The sequence below is a fragment of the Gastrolobium bilobum genome, unplaced genomic scaffold (genome assembly GCF_033153095.1).
Source record: "Gastrolobium bilobum isolate Gb01-03AN ecotype WA unplaced genomic scaffold, APGP_CSIRO_Gbil_v1 utg18308, whole genome shotgun sequence".
In the NCBI taxonomy this organism is placed as follows: Eukaryota; Viridiplantae; Streptophyta; class Magnoliopsida; order Fabales; family Fabaceae; genus Gastrolobium; species Gastrolobium bilobum.
Genome location: NW_026897613.1, coordinates 252,441 through 265,385, shown reverse-complemented (window position 1 = coordinate 265,385; position 12,945 = coordinate 252,441). Strand labels below are relative to the sequence as shown.

General features: G+C 33.9%; 3 protein-coding genes across 3 annotated transcripts; 2 read left to right on the top strand and 1 right to left on the bottom strand.

Annotated features, from left to right (window-relative positions):
- The first annotated feature begins 392 nt into the window (after window positions 1–392).
- LOC133308591 (piriformospora indica-insensitive protein 2-like) lies at window positions 393–2,061 on the top strand. The gene is made up of 2 exons (XM_061509230.1): window positions 393–605; window positions 844–2,061. Exons 1-2 carry the CDS (start codon window positions 393–395, stop codon window positions 2,059–2,061), a joined length of 1,431 nt encoding a protein of 476 aa, XP_061365214.1.
- A 1,087-nt stretch (window positions 2,062–3,148) lies between these two features.
- On the top strand, window positions 3,149–3,814 carry LOC133308595 (early nodulin-like protein 6). Its single transcript, XM_061509234.1, has 2 exons — window positions 3,149–3,347; window positions 3,471–3,814. Exons 1-2 carry the CDS (start codon window positions 3,149–3,151, stop codon window positions 3,812–3,814), a joined length of 543 nt encoding a protein of 180 aa, XP_061365218.1.
- Window positions 3,815–5,613: 1,799 nt separating this feature from the next.
- On the bottom strand, window positions 5,614–12,336 carry LOC133308564 (DEAD-box ATP-dependent RNA helicase 27-like). Its single transcript, XM_061509196.1, has 12 exons — window positions 11,955–12,336; window positions 11,635–11,820; window positions 11,260–11,445; window positions 10,574–10,657; window positions 9,079–9,120; window positions 8,655–8,726; window positions 8,272–8,571; window positions 7,674–7,712; window positions 7,464–7,568; window positions 7,117–7,185; window positions 6,897–7,022; window positions 5,614–6,032 (listed from the first exon to the last, which is right to left on the bottom strand). Exons 1-12 carry the CDS (start codon window positions 12,273–12,275, stop codon window positions 5,853–5,855), a joined length of 1,710 nt encoding a protein of 569 aa, XP_061365180.1. The 5' UTR covers window positions 12,276–12,336; the 3' UTR covers window positions 5,614–5,852.
- Between the last annotated feature and the right edge of the window lie 609 nt (window positions 12,337–12,945).

The window sequence follows — 12,945 nt, the reverse complement described above, 5'->3', positions numbered from 1 at the left end:
GTTTTATTAAATTCTTTTATTGCATCACTTTTGCTATGCATGAGGTGCTGGAATGTTTGTCCTTCCTTTGTTTTATCCTTTGATCTATTATGAACACAGTTTCACAGAAAAAAGAAAAAAGAAAAATAGTAGAAAGAAACTATTACAGCCAACAAACAACTAGTTGGTCTTTCATAACAGAAAATCACATGCATATGCATAATAGCCTGAACACCTCAACTTGTAAGCTATAAACCTCTTAATTGCATCCCCTACCCAACATATTATTTCATTTTATAGTCTCATTTTCAGTCCATTATTATTATTATTATTATTATTGCTTTTACTTCCTTTTCTTCCTTGAGAAGTGTTATTAGTAGTTAGTTGCTTGACTTGTTTTATTAGTAGTTAGAATGGCTGCAAGGACTTCATCAAGGAAGTACCAAGATGTTCTTTGTTTTGTGTTCCTTATTTTGATTTGTCTTTGTAAGGGCCAAGACTCTCCATTGTCATCAATGGAGAAGAAGGAGCAGGAAGTCATTTACTCTGTTATTGAAGGGTTGGTTGGAAAGTGGTGGAACGGTTCATATCTTTATCCAGATCCTTGTGGATGGACTCCAATACAGGTTTGAAATCGTGAACTTTCAAAGCAAAAAGATCAAACAGATAATGTTTATACTGTTGTTTGCTTTGCATTCAGTCAGAATCAGTGCAAACTTTAATGGAACAGTACTTACAGTCTTAATTCTAAACTGTTAAAACAGAAGCAGCATTGTATTCCACTCCACTGCTATGATTTCATTTCTTATCATTTTTATTCACAATGAGTCTCTAACAACTTCTGTATTTTTTGATGAAGTACAGGGAGTTTCCTGTGAGCAATATGATGATGGTTTCTGGTATGTAACTGCAGTAAACCTTGGACAAGTTTTTGACAACTCTCTAATCTGCAACCATGATGCACAATTCCCAGAACAACTATTCAATCTCAAGCACCTAAAAGTCTTCTCACTGTCTAGTTGCTTCCTTTCTCCTAACAAATATCCTGTTAAACTTCCCATTTCAAACTGGGAGAAGCTCTCAAACAGTTTGGAATCTTTGACACTTAGATCAAACCCTGGTCTTGTTGGGACTATTCCATCCACAATTGGCTGCCTTAGGAAGCTTCAATCTCTGGTACTGCTAGAAAATGGGCTAACAGGTGAACTACCATCAAGTATTGGTAATTTGGTCAAGTTGAGGCAACTAGTCCTTGCAGGAAATGATTTGGTGGGTGAGGTTCCAGTCAATTATGGAAGGTTTTCTGAGCTGTTAATATTTGATGCAAGCAGGAATAATCTATCAGGAGCATTGCCATCAACAATGAAATTTTTGAATTCACTTTTAAAGCTTGATTTGAGTAACAATATGTTAAGGGGAGAGTTGCCAAGGAAACTGGGAAGACTAAAGAATCTTACTTTACTGGATGTTAGTCATAACAAACTTAGAGGTGGGTTGGCTGGGACACTGGAAGAACTGGTTTCCTTAAAGGATTTGGTTTTGTCCAACAACCCAATAGGGGGTGATCTCTTGGGAATTAGGTGGGAAAATTTCCAAAACATAGAAACCTTGGACCTTTCTAACATAGGTTTGGGAGGGAGTGTACCAGAGTCCATGTCACAAATGAAAAAGCTTAGATTTCTGGACCTTAGTAAAAATAATATTTCTGGAAGTCTCTCTAAAAGTTTGGAAAACCTGCCATGTCTTAGAGCTCTTCACGTAAATGGAAATAATTTGACAGGAATACTTGACTTCTCAGAAAGGTTTTACAGTAAAATAGGAAGGCGTTTTGCTGCTTGGAATAATGCAAATCTCTGCTATGTTACCAAACCAACAACCCAAATGCCTTATGGGGTAAAACCTTGTGTGCAGGAAATTACTATATCTGAAGGGGTTCCAACTGTTAAGATAAATGAAGGGTATTATGAGGATTCCTTTGTAGTGGCCTCTTTGGGAAGTTCAAGCTATGTCTTTTATGAGCTTTGGTGGGTTTTCATTGTAAATGGTATTCTTAATGTTTTCCTATGGAATATGTCATTTTAGCTCATCTCTGAAAAGTCTGATACCACCACATGTATTACTACCCTAGAGAAGTAGCCACATTAATGCTTCGATTGCTATCTATTGGTAAACTATTTATTACTTCAAATACATGCATTCTGATGGCCCAAAAAATATATATATGCATTTTTCTCTAATCAGCATAGCTATACAATTTTCCCGGATCATTTGCCCCCCCTCCCCTCCACAAAATCAGCAACAGAATTTTCTTTGAACACAATATTTCTTCTTCTTTTTTTTGGGTTAAATGAACACAATATTTTTTTCTCAGTTGGAAAATTATTGCAAATTAAGAAGATGCATTTGTAAGAATCAAAGGAAAAGCAAACATGTATGTTGTAAATAGATTAACCTGCCATAACTTAATTACTAATACTGTAATTTGATAGTAACTGAAAAGGTTGTTTCTGATTTTGTTGAATAATGAAGCACACAATCGGCATGTTTTAGTCAACAAAATCATATCATAAAGATGCTCACCAGTGGTGCAACATCGGTTCATGCAATTGCAAATTATCAATTCTGGAATCTGGCTCCTAATGTCCCAAACCGCTAAGCAAAGAACAAAATGTACTAAATCAACTGGAATACGCTTAATATAACTCCTATGTCGTAACTCTTATGTGTATATTATTTAATATTAAGCATGTATTCTTCAACTTTTTCTAATCCCAAGTAGCTTTTTATTTGCTGACCCTTTTTTTATTAACTATTTGTTCAAAGTTGAACAATTCATAGATGTATAATCAAACCAAATGAACTAACTGTTTAATAGCACATGGATAATTTTAAGTGACTTATAGAATTAATTAAGAGAAAATAGAAAACCTCAAATTTCACTACTTTATCAGCTAATTTCTCTCAACAGCAAAAACAGTTAGACCAAGTCAAAGACCATTTTCTTTAGCCATTACCCTCAGCAAAAACCCACGACCTCCAAAACGTGCTCCCAAATCCTCTCCTTATTCCTCGTTAACAAACTTCATTTTCAACTTCAAGTCTCTTTTTAAGTCCAACGTAAACAACCCCATCTCTCAAAAACACACTAGAGCTCCCTAGAAATCCAAATATGGTTGCTCTCTTCAAAACATCATACCCACTTTTCCTTTGCTTCATTCTTTTCTATTTATCCCATGTATTGCTTGTAAATTGCACTGAGTTTGAAGTTGGTGATCTAGATGGTTGGGTTGTCCCCAAGTCAAAGGACAATGATGAAATGTACAATCAGTGGGCATCCCAAAACAGATTCAAAGTTAATGATACTGTTCGTAAGTACCATGCACTTCTTATATATAGAGCCATTTTTTTTTTCTTCACATTCTAATATGTAGAAAAACATGAAAGTTTTTATCTTTTTCCTAAAAAACTTATGGGGTTGTTTGTATATTTAGGTTTCATGTTCAACAAAGACTCGGTTATGGTGGTGACTGAAGAAGAGTATGGAAAATGTAGATCCTCTCGTCCAGTCTTTTTCTCTAACAACGGTGACACTGTCTTCAAGTTTGACAGACCCGGCTTGTTCTACTTCATTAGTGGGGTTAGTGGTCACTGTGACAGAGGACAGAAGATGATAATTAAGGTTTTGGATGTAGTGCCAGCAACCCCACCCCAATTAGCAAATGAGAGTGCTAAAAAATCACATTCTACAAGTGAAGTTGCTGAAATAATAACTCCAATGAGTATAACAACATCGACCCTTTTTGTTCTGTTATTCTTAGGCCTGCTTCATGCTTGATTCTTGTGTGATCAGAGTCTTAGGTTGATGAGTGTCCTACTAGGGTGTTTTGGATTTGGAGTTTTAAGTATCAGTTTGTTTGTTGTTTTGGTCATAACAAGGTTGGAAAGATTGGACTTCATTGCTTGTTAATCTTATGATGATGATATTATTTTTTTCGGTTACATGTTATTATGATATTATTTGCTTCTTCAATTGTTATTTGACTTTTCCTATGAGTAAATGCGATTTACATTTGTCATCAGATGTTCTTTCTGATTATTCATTTATTTGCTTATTGTAAATGATGTTTGTTTCTGATAATTAATGGATGATATTATGAACTAGCATTGATCCTGATTTTAATGAAAGAAACCAATATAATGATATCACGTTCCCTGATTTTGTGACCTGAAAGAGATAATAATCTTCCATTAGAAGATGTCATGTACAATCAGACAATGTGATATGTTTGGTTTTGCGGGATTATTTTGAGAAACGGCAAACGTTTTGAAAAATCTAAAATTTTGAAGTTTTTAATTTTTTTAATTCTTGATTATTTTTATGGGGAGGTCATACTTTACTTATTACCAATCTTGTTATTATTGGATCAAAATCAAATCAACGATTACAAAATTACATTAAGTGAGAGCCATTAATTTGATTTTGATCCAAGGATAACAATATTGGTCATAAGAAATGATAAGAAAAAATAATAGTAAATATAACATATCCCTATCTTTATATTTTAAACTTTCATACTTATTTCTTCATCCTCTAACAAATAATACTTTAAAATTTCATATTTATTTTGATAATTTATTCGATAAAAATTTGAATATAACTTAATCAAAATATATTATTTTAAATTATTTTCTTTAAACATATATAAACAAAAATTAATATTATCATAATCAATTTTTCTAAAAAATAAGGGAGCGGATCCTCTTATGTGCTAATTAACATGACCATGTCATGTGAAACAATCATAATCATACATGAGTGAGTTAATGGTGATAAGGGAGAAGAGAGAAAAAATATAAGAATAGGAAGTTACATAATCATCACCGTTGATTTAATTATTAATGGTTAAGATCTTCCCAGATGACATGATCATTAAATTACACATGAGACAATCTATTTTCAAAAAATAATTATGCAAACAATTGATTAGTTTTTTCGTAGCTAGTTAAAACACACCAAAACTTCAAATTTATGACTACAAGAAAAACAAAAAAAGAGAGTCAGATCTTATCTAATTAACTTTTCCTGCTTCCAATATAATTTTGCAACTCATTATATTATTGCCTTAACTTTACAACTCTTTCTTGGGAGAAAGGAAAAAGGTCATTTGAGTCCTTCATCATCTTCCAGCCTCCAGGTACAATAACCTAGCTATGTAGGTTCCGTGAATTTTCTTACAATTGATTAATAAAATCAGATTAAATAATAACTTCCTTTCCCATAGAACTATTTAAAATTGAAAAGCATGTCTCCGACAGTTTAGTGGATTGCACTTCAAATTATATTTCCATAGCCAGAATTTTCCATCTGGGCACTCATATGATCAGTGAAATACATGTATGAACAACTGATTCAGATCTTTGTAACATCTGCAAAGTTCCTGTTGTACACATTAATATGATAATAATAATAAATCGATCCGTTGAACTCCGATTAGTATTATCGGTATTGTTTTTCAAAAGCTACTTATGAAAGTTAATGATACAGCATACAATATAAAAACAATTGCAAACTGGAAATATAAGACGTGAAACCAGTAATGTAGAATAACACAGTTCTTTTAACATACATCAGCTGTCTGTGTAGTTTTTCTGGGTCAGGCACTCCATTTATATAAAAATAAATAAAATAAATAACACAGTTCAAGAATGCGTAGACACATTTCTAGTTGAATAAAAAATTCTGATCGCTTGAATAATAACTTAACTATGTTACAAAATTTCTGACTATAAAATTGGGGGACTACCAAAACTTTTTTGTGGGTGAGAAAGATATAACACCCACTGTACAAAGCCGTAGCATGTCTAGTGCTATGCTAATATCTCACAAACTGTCGCTTATCGCCAGCATTACCCTTTGCATAAGGATTGCTTTCGCTGAATCCATGTCTACTTCCATCAACTTTACGCATTTGCATTTTCTTCCTTTGCTTACTGCTGTTTATATTCACACTCACATTCGGTGGGTTTGAAAAACAGAATGAAGCAGCAACTGCCTGCTCAAGTACAGAAACTGGTATTATCATATTGTATGCTATATTTTACATGCTTTAGTGTCCAAACAATTTGAGTTTTAAGTTCTCTGATACTTATCTATCAGTAACTTATTATGTGCATGACATCATAGTAACCTATTTTGAGGTTAAAAAAGCTTGATTTTTTTGGCAACTTCCTGATAAAGCTTTAGAAAAAGGAAATGATTATTCAACTCAAGCCCCACCCCCACCCCCAAAAAAAAAAGGCTTTTCCAAACAAGCACTTACTAGGTCAATGATATTTTCATCTGCCAGTCAACCACTCAATCACAAGAGTATACACAACATTTTTCTTTCATAAAATTCCTGAATTACATAATTTACTGATTGCTTCTATTAAATTATTATGACAACAACTCTACCTTTTCCCGCAGTATGTGTTATGTGTCTTTCATTATTAAGAAAAAAAACAAGGAAAGGCTATCAATAACATCAAATTTTTCTCAAAATCAAGACAATCAGCCAATATCATAATTTTTTGGGATCTAAACCCTTTTCTAGTCTTCTTTACAGATCTACCAGTTGATCGACTTACCTGCAAGTGTCTAACATGATACAATGTACCCTCCTTTAACAAGGAATTCAAACATGAAAATCCTTCTTTAATCTATATGTTGACACTTAAATTATTTTCGTAGCATTAATTTATTCTTATCAATCAACCATTTCAAAATGGCCCCATCCTGAAGTTCTTGATCAAATTGAAAATAAGAAATCAGAATTGCCAGTAACAGACTATTTAAATTGTCAGGAATGGTATGCATAACAGCATATGCGCACACAAAGTTACCTAGATCAATTTAGATAATATTGTGAAAGCTATACCTGCAAATCAAGGCGGTGAACACTGAATATATCCTTCATGGAATGTGAATTGTATGCTAATATATAAGATCTATAAGCTTCTTTAGCCATCTTGTTCAAAAAAAAATTGTTGACAACCAAATTCTCCTGCCCAATTCAAATAGTCCTTTGTAAGATAAGCTGCAGTTGGTTACTATATTAAATAAAATTTTAATTAAAACATGAGGAAGAAGGAATGTACCAGGTGAGACTGTACATTTACCACCTTCTTTTCATCATATGCATACTCTTTCACGGGGACCTTAGCAGCCTGAAATTAAGCATAAATATAAATTTATGATTTGGGATAAGCCAAGCATAATTTTTACAAAAATGGGGTTATAGTCCTGGGGCTTGGGGGAAGTAGCAACCACTGCCTCGTGCTTATATTATATTCTAGGCATGATACTCACAAGGTTTCTTCAAGCAATCTATTTTGGAAGCCTACTTTCTCAGATATAGTAAATGCATACACTAGGAACTTCTAATAAATTCTAATTCAGAGTAAGCTAGCCTACTATCCCATTCTGTTAGATGAGAGAAACTGACCTTCAGATAACGAAGAAATTGCAATTCTTCAGGAATCAAGAAAAGCAAAGCATTTCCTTTTCCACCTTCCCCACGAGCTGTTCTACCAACCCTATGGATATATTCCTGTTAGCAGTATAAGACACATGTTATACCATACATCGACATATAATGCTGCTAAGAAAAAAGTGAAAAAGGATATTGATTGATCAATAGAAGAATGGGAAGCACCTTTGGTTCATCGGGTGGATCATACTGCACAATCCAGTCCTACAACACATGTAAGGAGAGGAAAAAAGATAAAATATTTTACATTAAATGACTTTCAATTAACAGAATAGATATCTGCATAAGTACAGTAGTTGATTCCAAATTTGTTCAATGTTTTACCACTGCTATACAAACCAAATTAAACACATAAATTTACAGAGGACAATCCCAATTTCTTGTCTTGCTTACCCCCTTTGGAAATCCAGGTCCCCTTCAAACATTAAGTCTTTCATTTGAACAACGGTACTCAATATGGCAAGCTTTGCTTTGCTGACGTGATTTTCATGTTTATTCTGATTTTTATACTGTTTTTTGTAGGAAGATTTTCTTTCATTTTCCCTTGTATTTCTTTTCAGGAGGTGTCTAAGTTACCCCCAATTTTTTTATCCTTTAATAATATTTACTCTCTCTTATACTTCTTTTATCTCTAGTAGGCTGTTGTTAGATTGACTTATTGCATACTAAATAAGTGAGGAAAAAACCTTAAAAGTCTAATACAAATGATCATATTTTTCCATTCATAAATATTAATGTAAGTTCGTAAGCAAAATGAACGTACCACAGAAGGTATGTCAAGTCCACGAGCAGCAACATCAGTACAGAGCAAGATCCCCTTTTCTGCTTTGCAGAAGTCAAAGAAGGTAGTTGTCCGGGTCTGCTGCTTTTGTTTTCCATGAATACTTGAGCAATCCAAATGAATGAGATTAAGAATGTCTGCATGGAATTTGACAGAGTTGCATGAAGAGAAAAAGACCATCACTTTTTTTGACTGATGTCTCTTCAGGAAGGAATAGAGAACAACAAATCGCTTGGCACAGGGAACAACAACATAACCCTGCAGCAATCCTTCATTTGTGACCTGCATTGATGAGGATCCACTCAGATATAATGATAATGCTGATAACAGAATTCAAAGATTATGATAAAGTGCAGAGACATCACCTTGGTTCTCCCATCATCTACATCAATATAGATAGGCGTTGTCTGAAATGACAAGCGGGCAAGATCCTCAACCTGCATTTTAAGGGGAAAATATTATTCAGTGTGAAAAACAATACGCAAGCAATATGCTTTCCTTCCCCCTATTCTTACTTTCAAATAGACCACGTATTGTCAGGTAACAAATTCTAGTAAATTGAGCAAAAAACTACACATAATAGGGGGAAAATAATAATAATTGAAAGCAGAACCGCTCTGTTATCTTCATGCAATGCATTATCAAATAACAATCTCCAGTGTATCCAAAGAAAAAAAAGATATTCATATAAAAAATATTAAAAATTGAAAGTAGAATAAGAAAAACTCTGGAATCAAGATTTTATTTCAGGGAAAAAACTTGACAAAGGATGGAAAATGAAGAACAAACCTTCTTTGTTTGCGTAGCTGAAAATAAAGCTGTTTGCCTACTCTGTTCAATGAGAAGCAGATCAATTAGCCAAGCCCACGGATATTAGTTAAAAACATACACTACATATAAACTTATATCTATGTTAATAAGCACAAATGGATATAGCAACCACACCTCAGCCTAGAAACCTTGGCCCCTACATAAAAATAAGAGATAGATGACCAAGCATATTTAGAACCTGTACAAGAGGAGTTGGTACTCAACCCGCATATAACTATCAGAAAAAATTACAATTTATTTCTTAAGGCAGAAACACCAGGGTTTCTTGGAATATTACAAGCCATAGTTATCAATATCGTACGTTACGATACGATTCACAAGCGTAACGATACGTATCGTGGGGTGTATCGGAAAGGGATTTATATCGGACGATACGATACTGTATTGTATAATACGATACATATCATGTATTATACGATACGAAAATTAAATCAAATTTTTTAATTTTTAATATATAAAAAAATAATAATAATTTGATATTAATACAAACCTTGAGAGAACCTCACCCCAAAAGCTAGCTAAAAAGGTAGGAGAGCTCAAACTCTATATAAACCCCACATTAGTCACCCATATAACCAATGTGGGACTCCAAGTCTCATACCTTGGAGTAGGATTGTAACATTCCACCACGTTCCGCAATCCCGTCGCTCAGGCGAGCTGGCTTTGCGCTAGTCTTTTACTAGCCCCGGGCGAACACTGCAATGCCGACGTCACCACCCGCGCCGCTCGATTGCAACCGGGAGACATAGTGGAAGGATCTGATACCAATTGATACGAACCTTAGAAGAACCTCACCCCAAAAGCTAGCTCAAAGGGTGAGAAAGCCCAAAGTCCATATAAACCCCACATTAGTTACCCATATAACCAATATGGGACGGACTCCAAGTCCCATACCTTAGAGTAGGATTGTAACAGATTTATGATTTAAATTAAAAAATATATATAAAAAATTATTATTAATAAGGAAAAGAAAACAAAGATTTGATTTGTGATTTAAACTCAAAAATCAATATGAAAAATAGTATTAATAAAGGAAATAATTAAATAAAATTTTTAATATATTTTTAATTATTTTTTATTATATTTCTGTATCTTATGATTCAATATAATTCATCATACACGATACGAAAAACCGGTCAAACGATACACGATACATATTACGATTCAACAACCTTGTTACAAGCTAACTGCAAGCAGCTGCTGACATTAAAAGTCAATACTCTTAGGCAGAATTCATAATATTACTTTTCCTCTATGGTAAGAAATAGATAATACTTGTAAAGTTATAATCATAGAATTCCTTTTTGTTAGGTGTTTTCCAGTTCAATAATCCAATCCACGAATGGCAAATGGGTGGACACAAAGCAATTTCAAGACAACATTAAAATTTCATAGGCTTATGCTTAACTGGAAGGGAGAGGAGAAAGAGAAAACAGAAAGAAATTCTAGATACCTTTGGAAGGATCTTAATAATCTGCTTCATTTCCTCCTCAAAGTTTGCTTCCAATATCCTGTCAGCTTCATCAATCATGAGGCACTGCCAAATCATGCAGGAATTGAGAGTTACGAGAATAGCCTGAATCTACACTTACATATGCATGCATGCATCTACTAATAATATTCCAGAAATCTAAACGAAAGACTCTTCAAGAGCCTTCGGTCCAAAATGGAAAAACAGAAAAGCTTCTAAAACCAAAAATTATTTATAATATTTCAGCACTAAATAGTGATTCTGCACTGAAAATCTGCTGGCTTTCTATCCCTTTTTGGTTTCCTGGTTTCCCCCAAAATAACAACAAACTGAGCAAGCAACAAGAACAAAGAGCAAAAGTAAGGACAAATGAATAATGTTAGAAGGTATGTAAACATAAAATGTTGGCCGAAATACATGATAAATAAACTTCCAATTAAAATCAAATGAATATTTCGTAGCCAAGCTGTCCATGAGAAAAGACCCTCATGAACATCAAACACTCAAATTGACAATATACCAGAAATGCTCAGATTACTGATGAGCATCAATCACTCAAAAAACAGAGAATAAATACTAGCATTGCTTAGGAGTATCAGTAATGAGATATGTCTATATTATAACGAATCAAAACAGAAAACCAATTGTACGAACAATCAATATTTTACCTTCAAGTTCTTATATATGAATCCCTTTGTATTTTGAAGATGATCTAGAAGACGACCAGGAGTAGCTACCAATAGATTTATCCCTTTCTTGATGCGTTCAGCTTCAACTTTTCTAGCCGAACCTCCAATAACCAATCCAAGAGTTTGTGAATGATACTTGAGAAGCTCCTTGGCAACAGCATGAGTCTAAAAGAAATGGAGAATCAACAAAAATGGAGAACCAAATAATAAAATCTGCAAACATTACAAAAAAACTAAAAATCGCAAGAGAGGAACTCCAAACAAAGAAAATGTTATTCCAACAGCATAATTTATGACCAGGCCTACAGGGTCAACATAAAAAAAAAATGTGAGCAAGTCAGCACAATTTTATACCTGCATTGCAAGCTCTCTAGTTGGGCATATGACAACAACACCAGCACCATTACGTGATGTAAATTTAACATTGTACAACAGCTCCACAGCAGGAATTAAAAAGGCAAGAGTTTTTCCAGAACCAGTCCTTGCAGCACCAAGAACATCTTTTCCAGTCAAAAGTGGTGGAATTCCTCTCGCTTGAATCTGCATTCGTTATATAGGTTCAAGTCCAATGTGTTACATAGAAAAGGTTATATTATACCATTTTTTTTACAGTAACTCTTTGTTTTGCAGAATCAACGAGCAATAACAAATTTCAGTTCAAATAAGAGGTTTACCTGAGTCATGTTGTGGAATCCCATATCCATAATTGCCTTATAAGTAGGTTCAGACAATCCCAGAGAGTCAAAAGACTCGGTACTCATAATTCCAGAACCACCGTTGTTCTTCACCTTTCTCTCTTCTTCCACCTTCTTCTCCTTTTTCTTCTTCTTCTTCTCGGATTCTCCGTCCATATTATTCTCATTTTCCTCTTCTTCTGAACGCTCCTCGGTAACAATATTCCGAGGTCTTTTTTTGTCGCGCTTCTTCTTCTTACTATTGTTGTTCTTGCTTTCATCCACAGGCGAGGTTTGAAGATCGTTTTCTGGTTCTGCCATTATTAGATTTTGCACAACCTCAACCACTACCTTCTTCTTCGCCTCTTCTCCCTCTCGTTAAACCCTAGTCTCGCAAGGTTCGTGTGCACGTGGGAATCACACGAGATTGGATCATGGAATTGGATGGGTCAAAAGCGAAACGGATCAGGGCCCGTCATGTTTTATTAGGCCCATGGACACAAGTGGGCCAGACCTTGGCTGAGCCGAATAACGAAGAGTTGGGTTTAGACTGGAGCTACCCTGGGCCTACTCTTCGTCATATGATATGGATCGACAAAAAAAAGGCAATTTTTTTTAAAGACCTCAGAAAACATAAACTCATGGAATCATAAATGAAATTTCTTTCGAAATTAAAGCACAAAAGCATCAGGCATGATCTTCTGTCTTATATTGCACCGACGCTTATACGAAACACGGGATATTACGGGACATGCTGATATGTTAATTTTAAAAAATATCATATTTTGACATATTAGAAAACGTTTTGATATTAAATAATATTTTTAATATGTATAATATAATTTATATTTAATACATATAACAGTTTATAATAAGTCATATAACTAATTAAATATTCAAATTTCATAACATAAATATAAAGCAAAAAAAAAAATTTCGTACCTTGTTAATAAAATAGTTAATTTATAAATTATTTTTTTCATATTTAGTT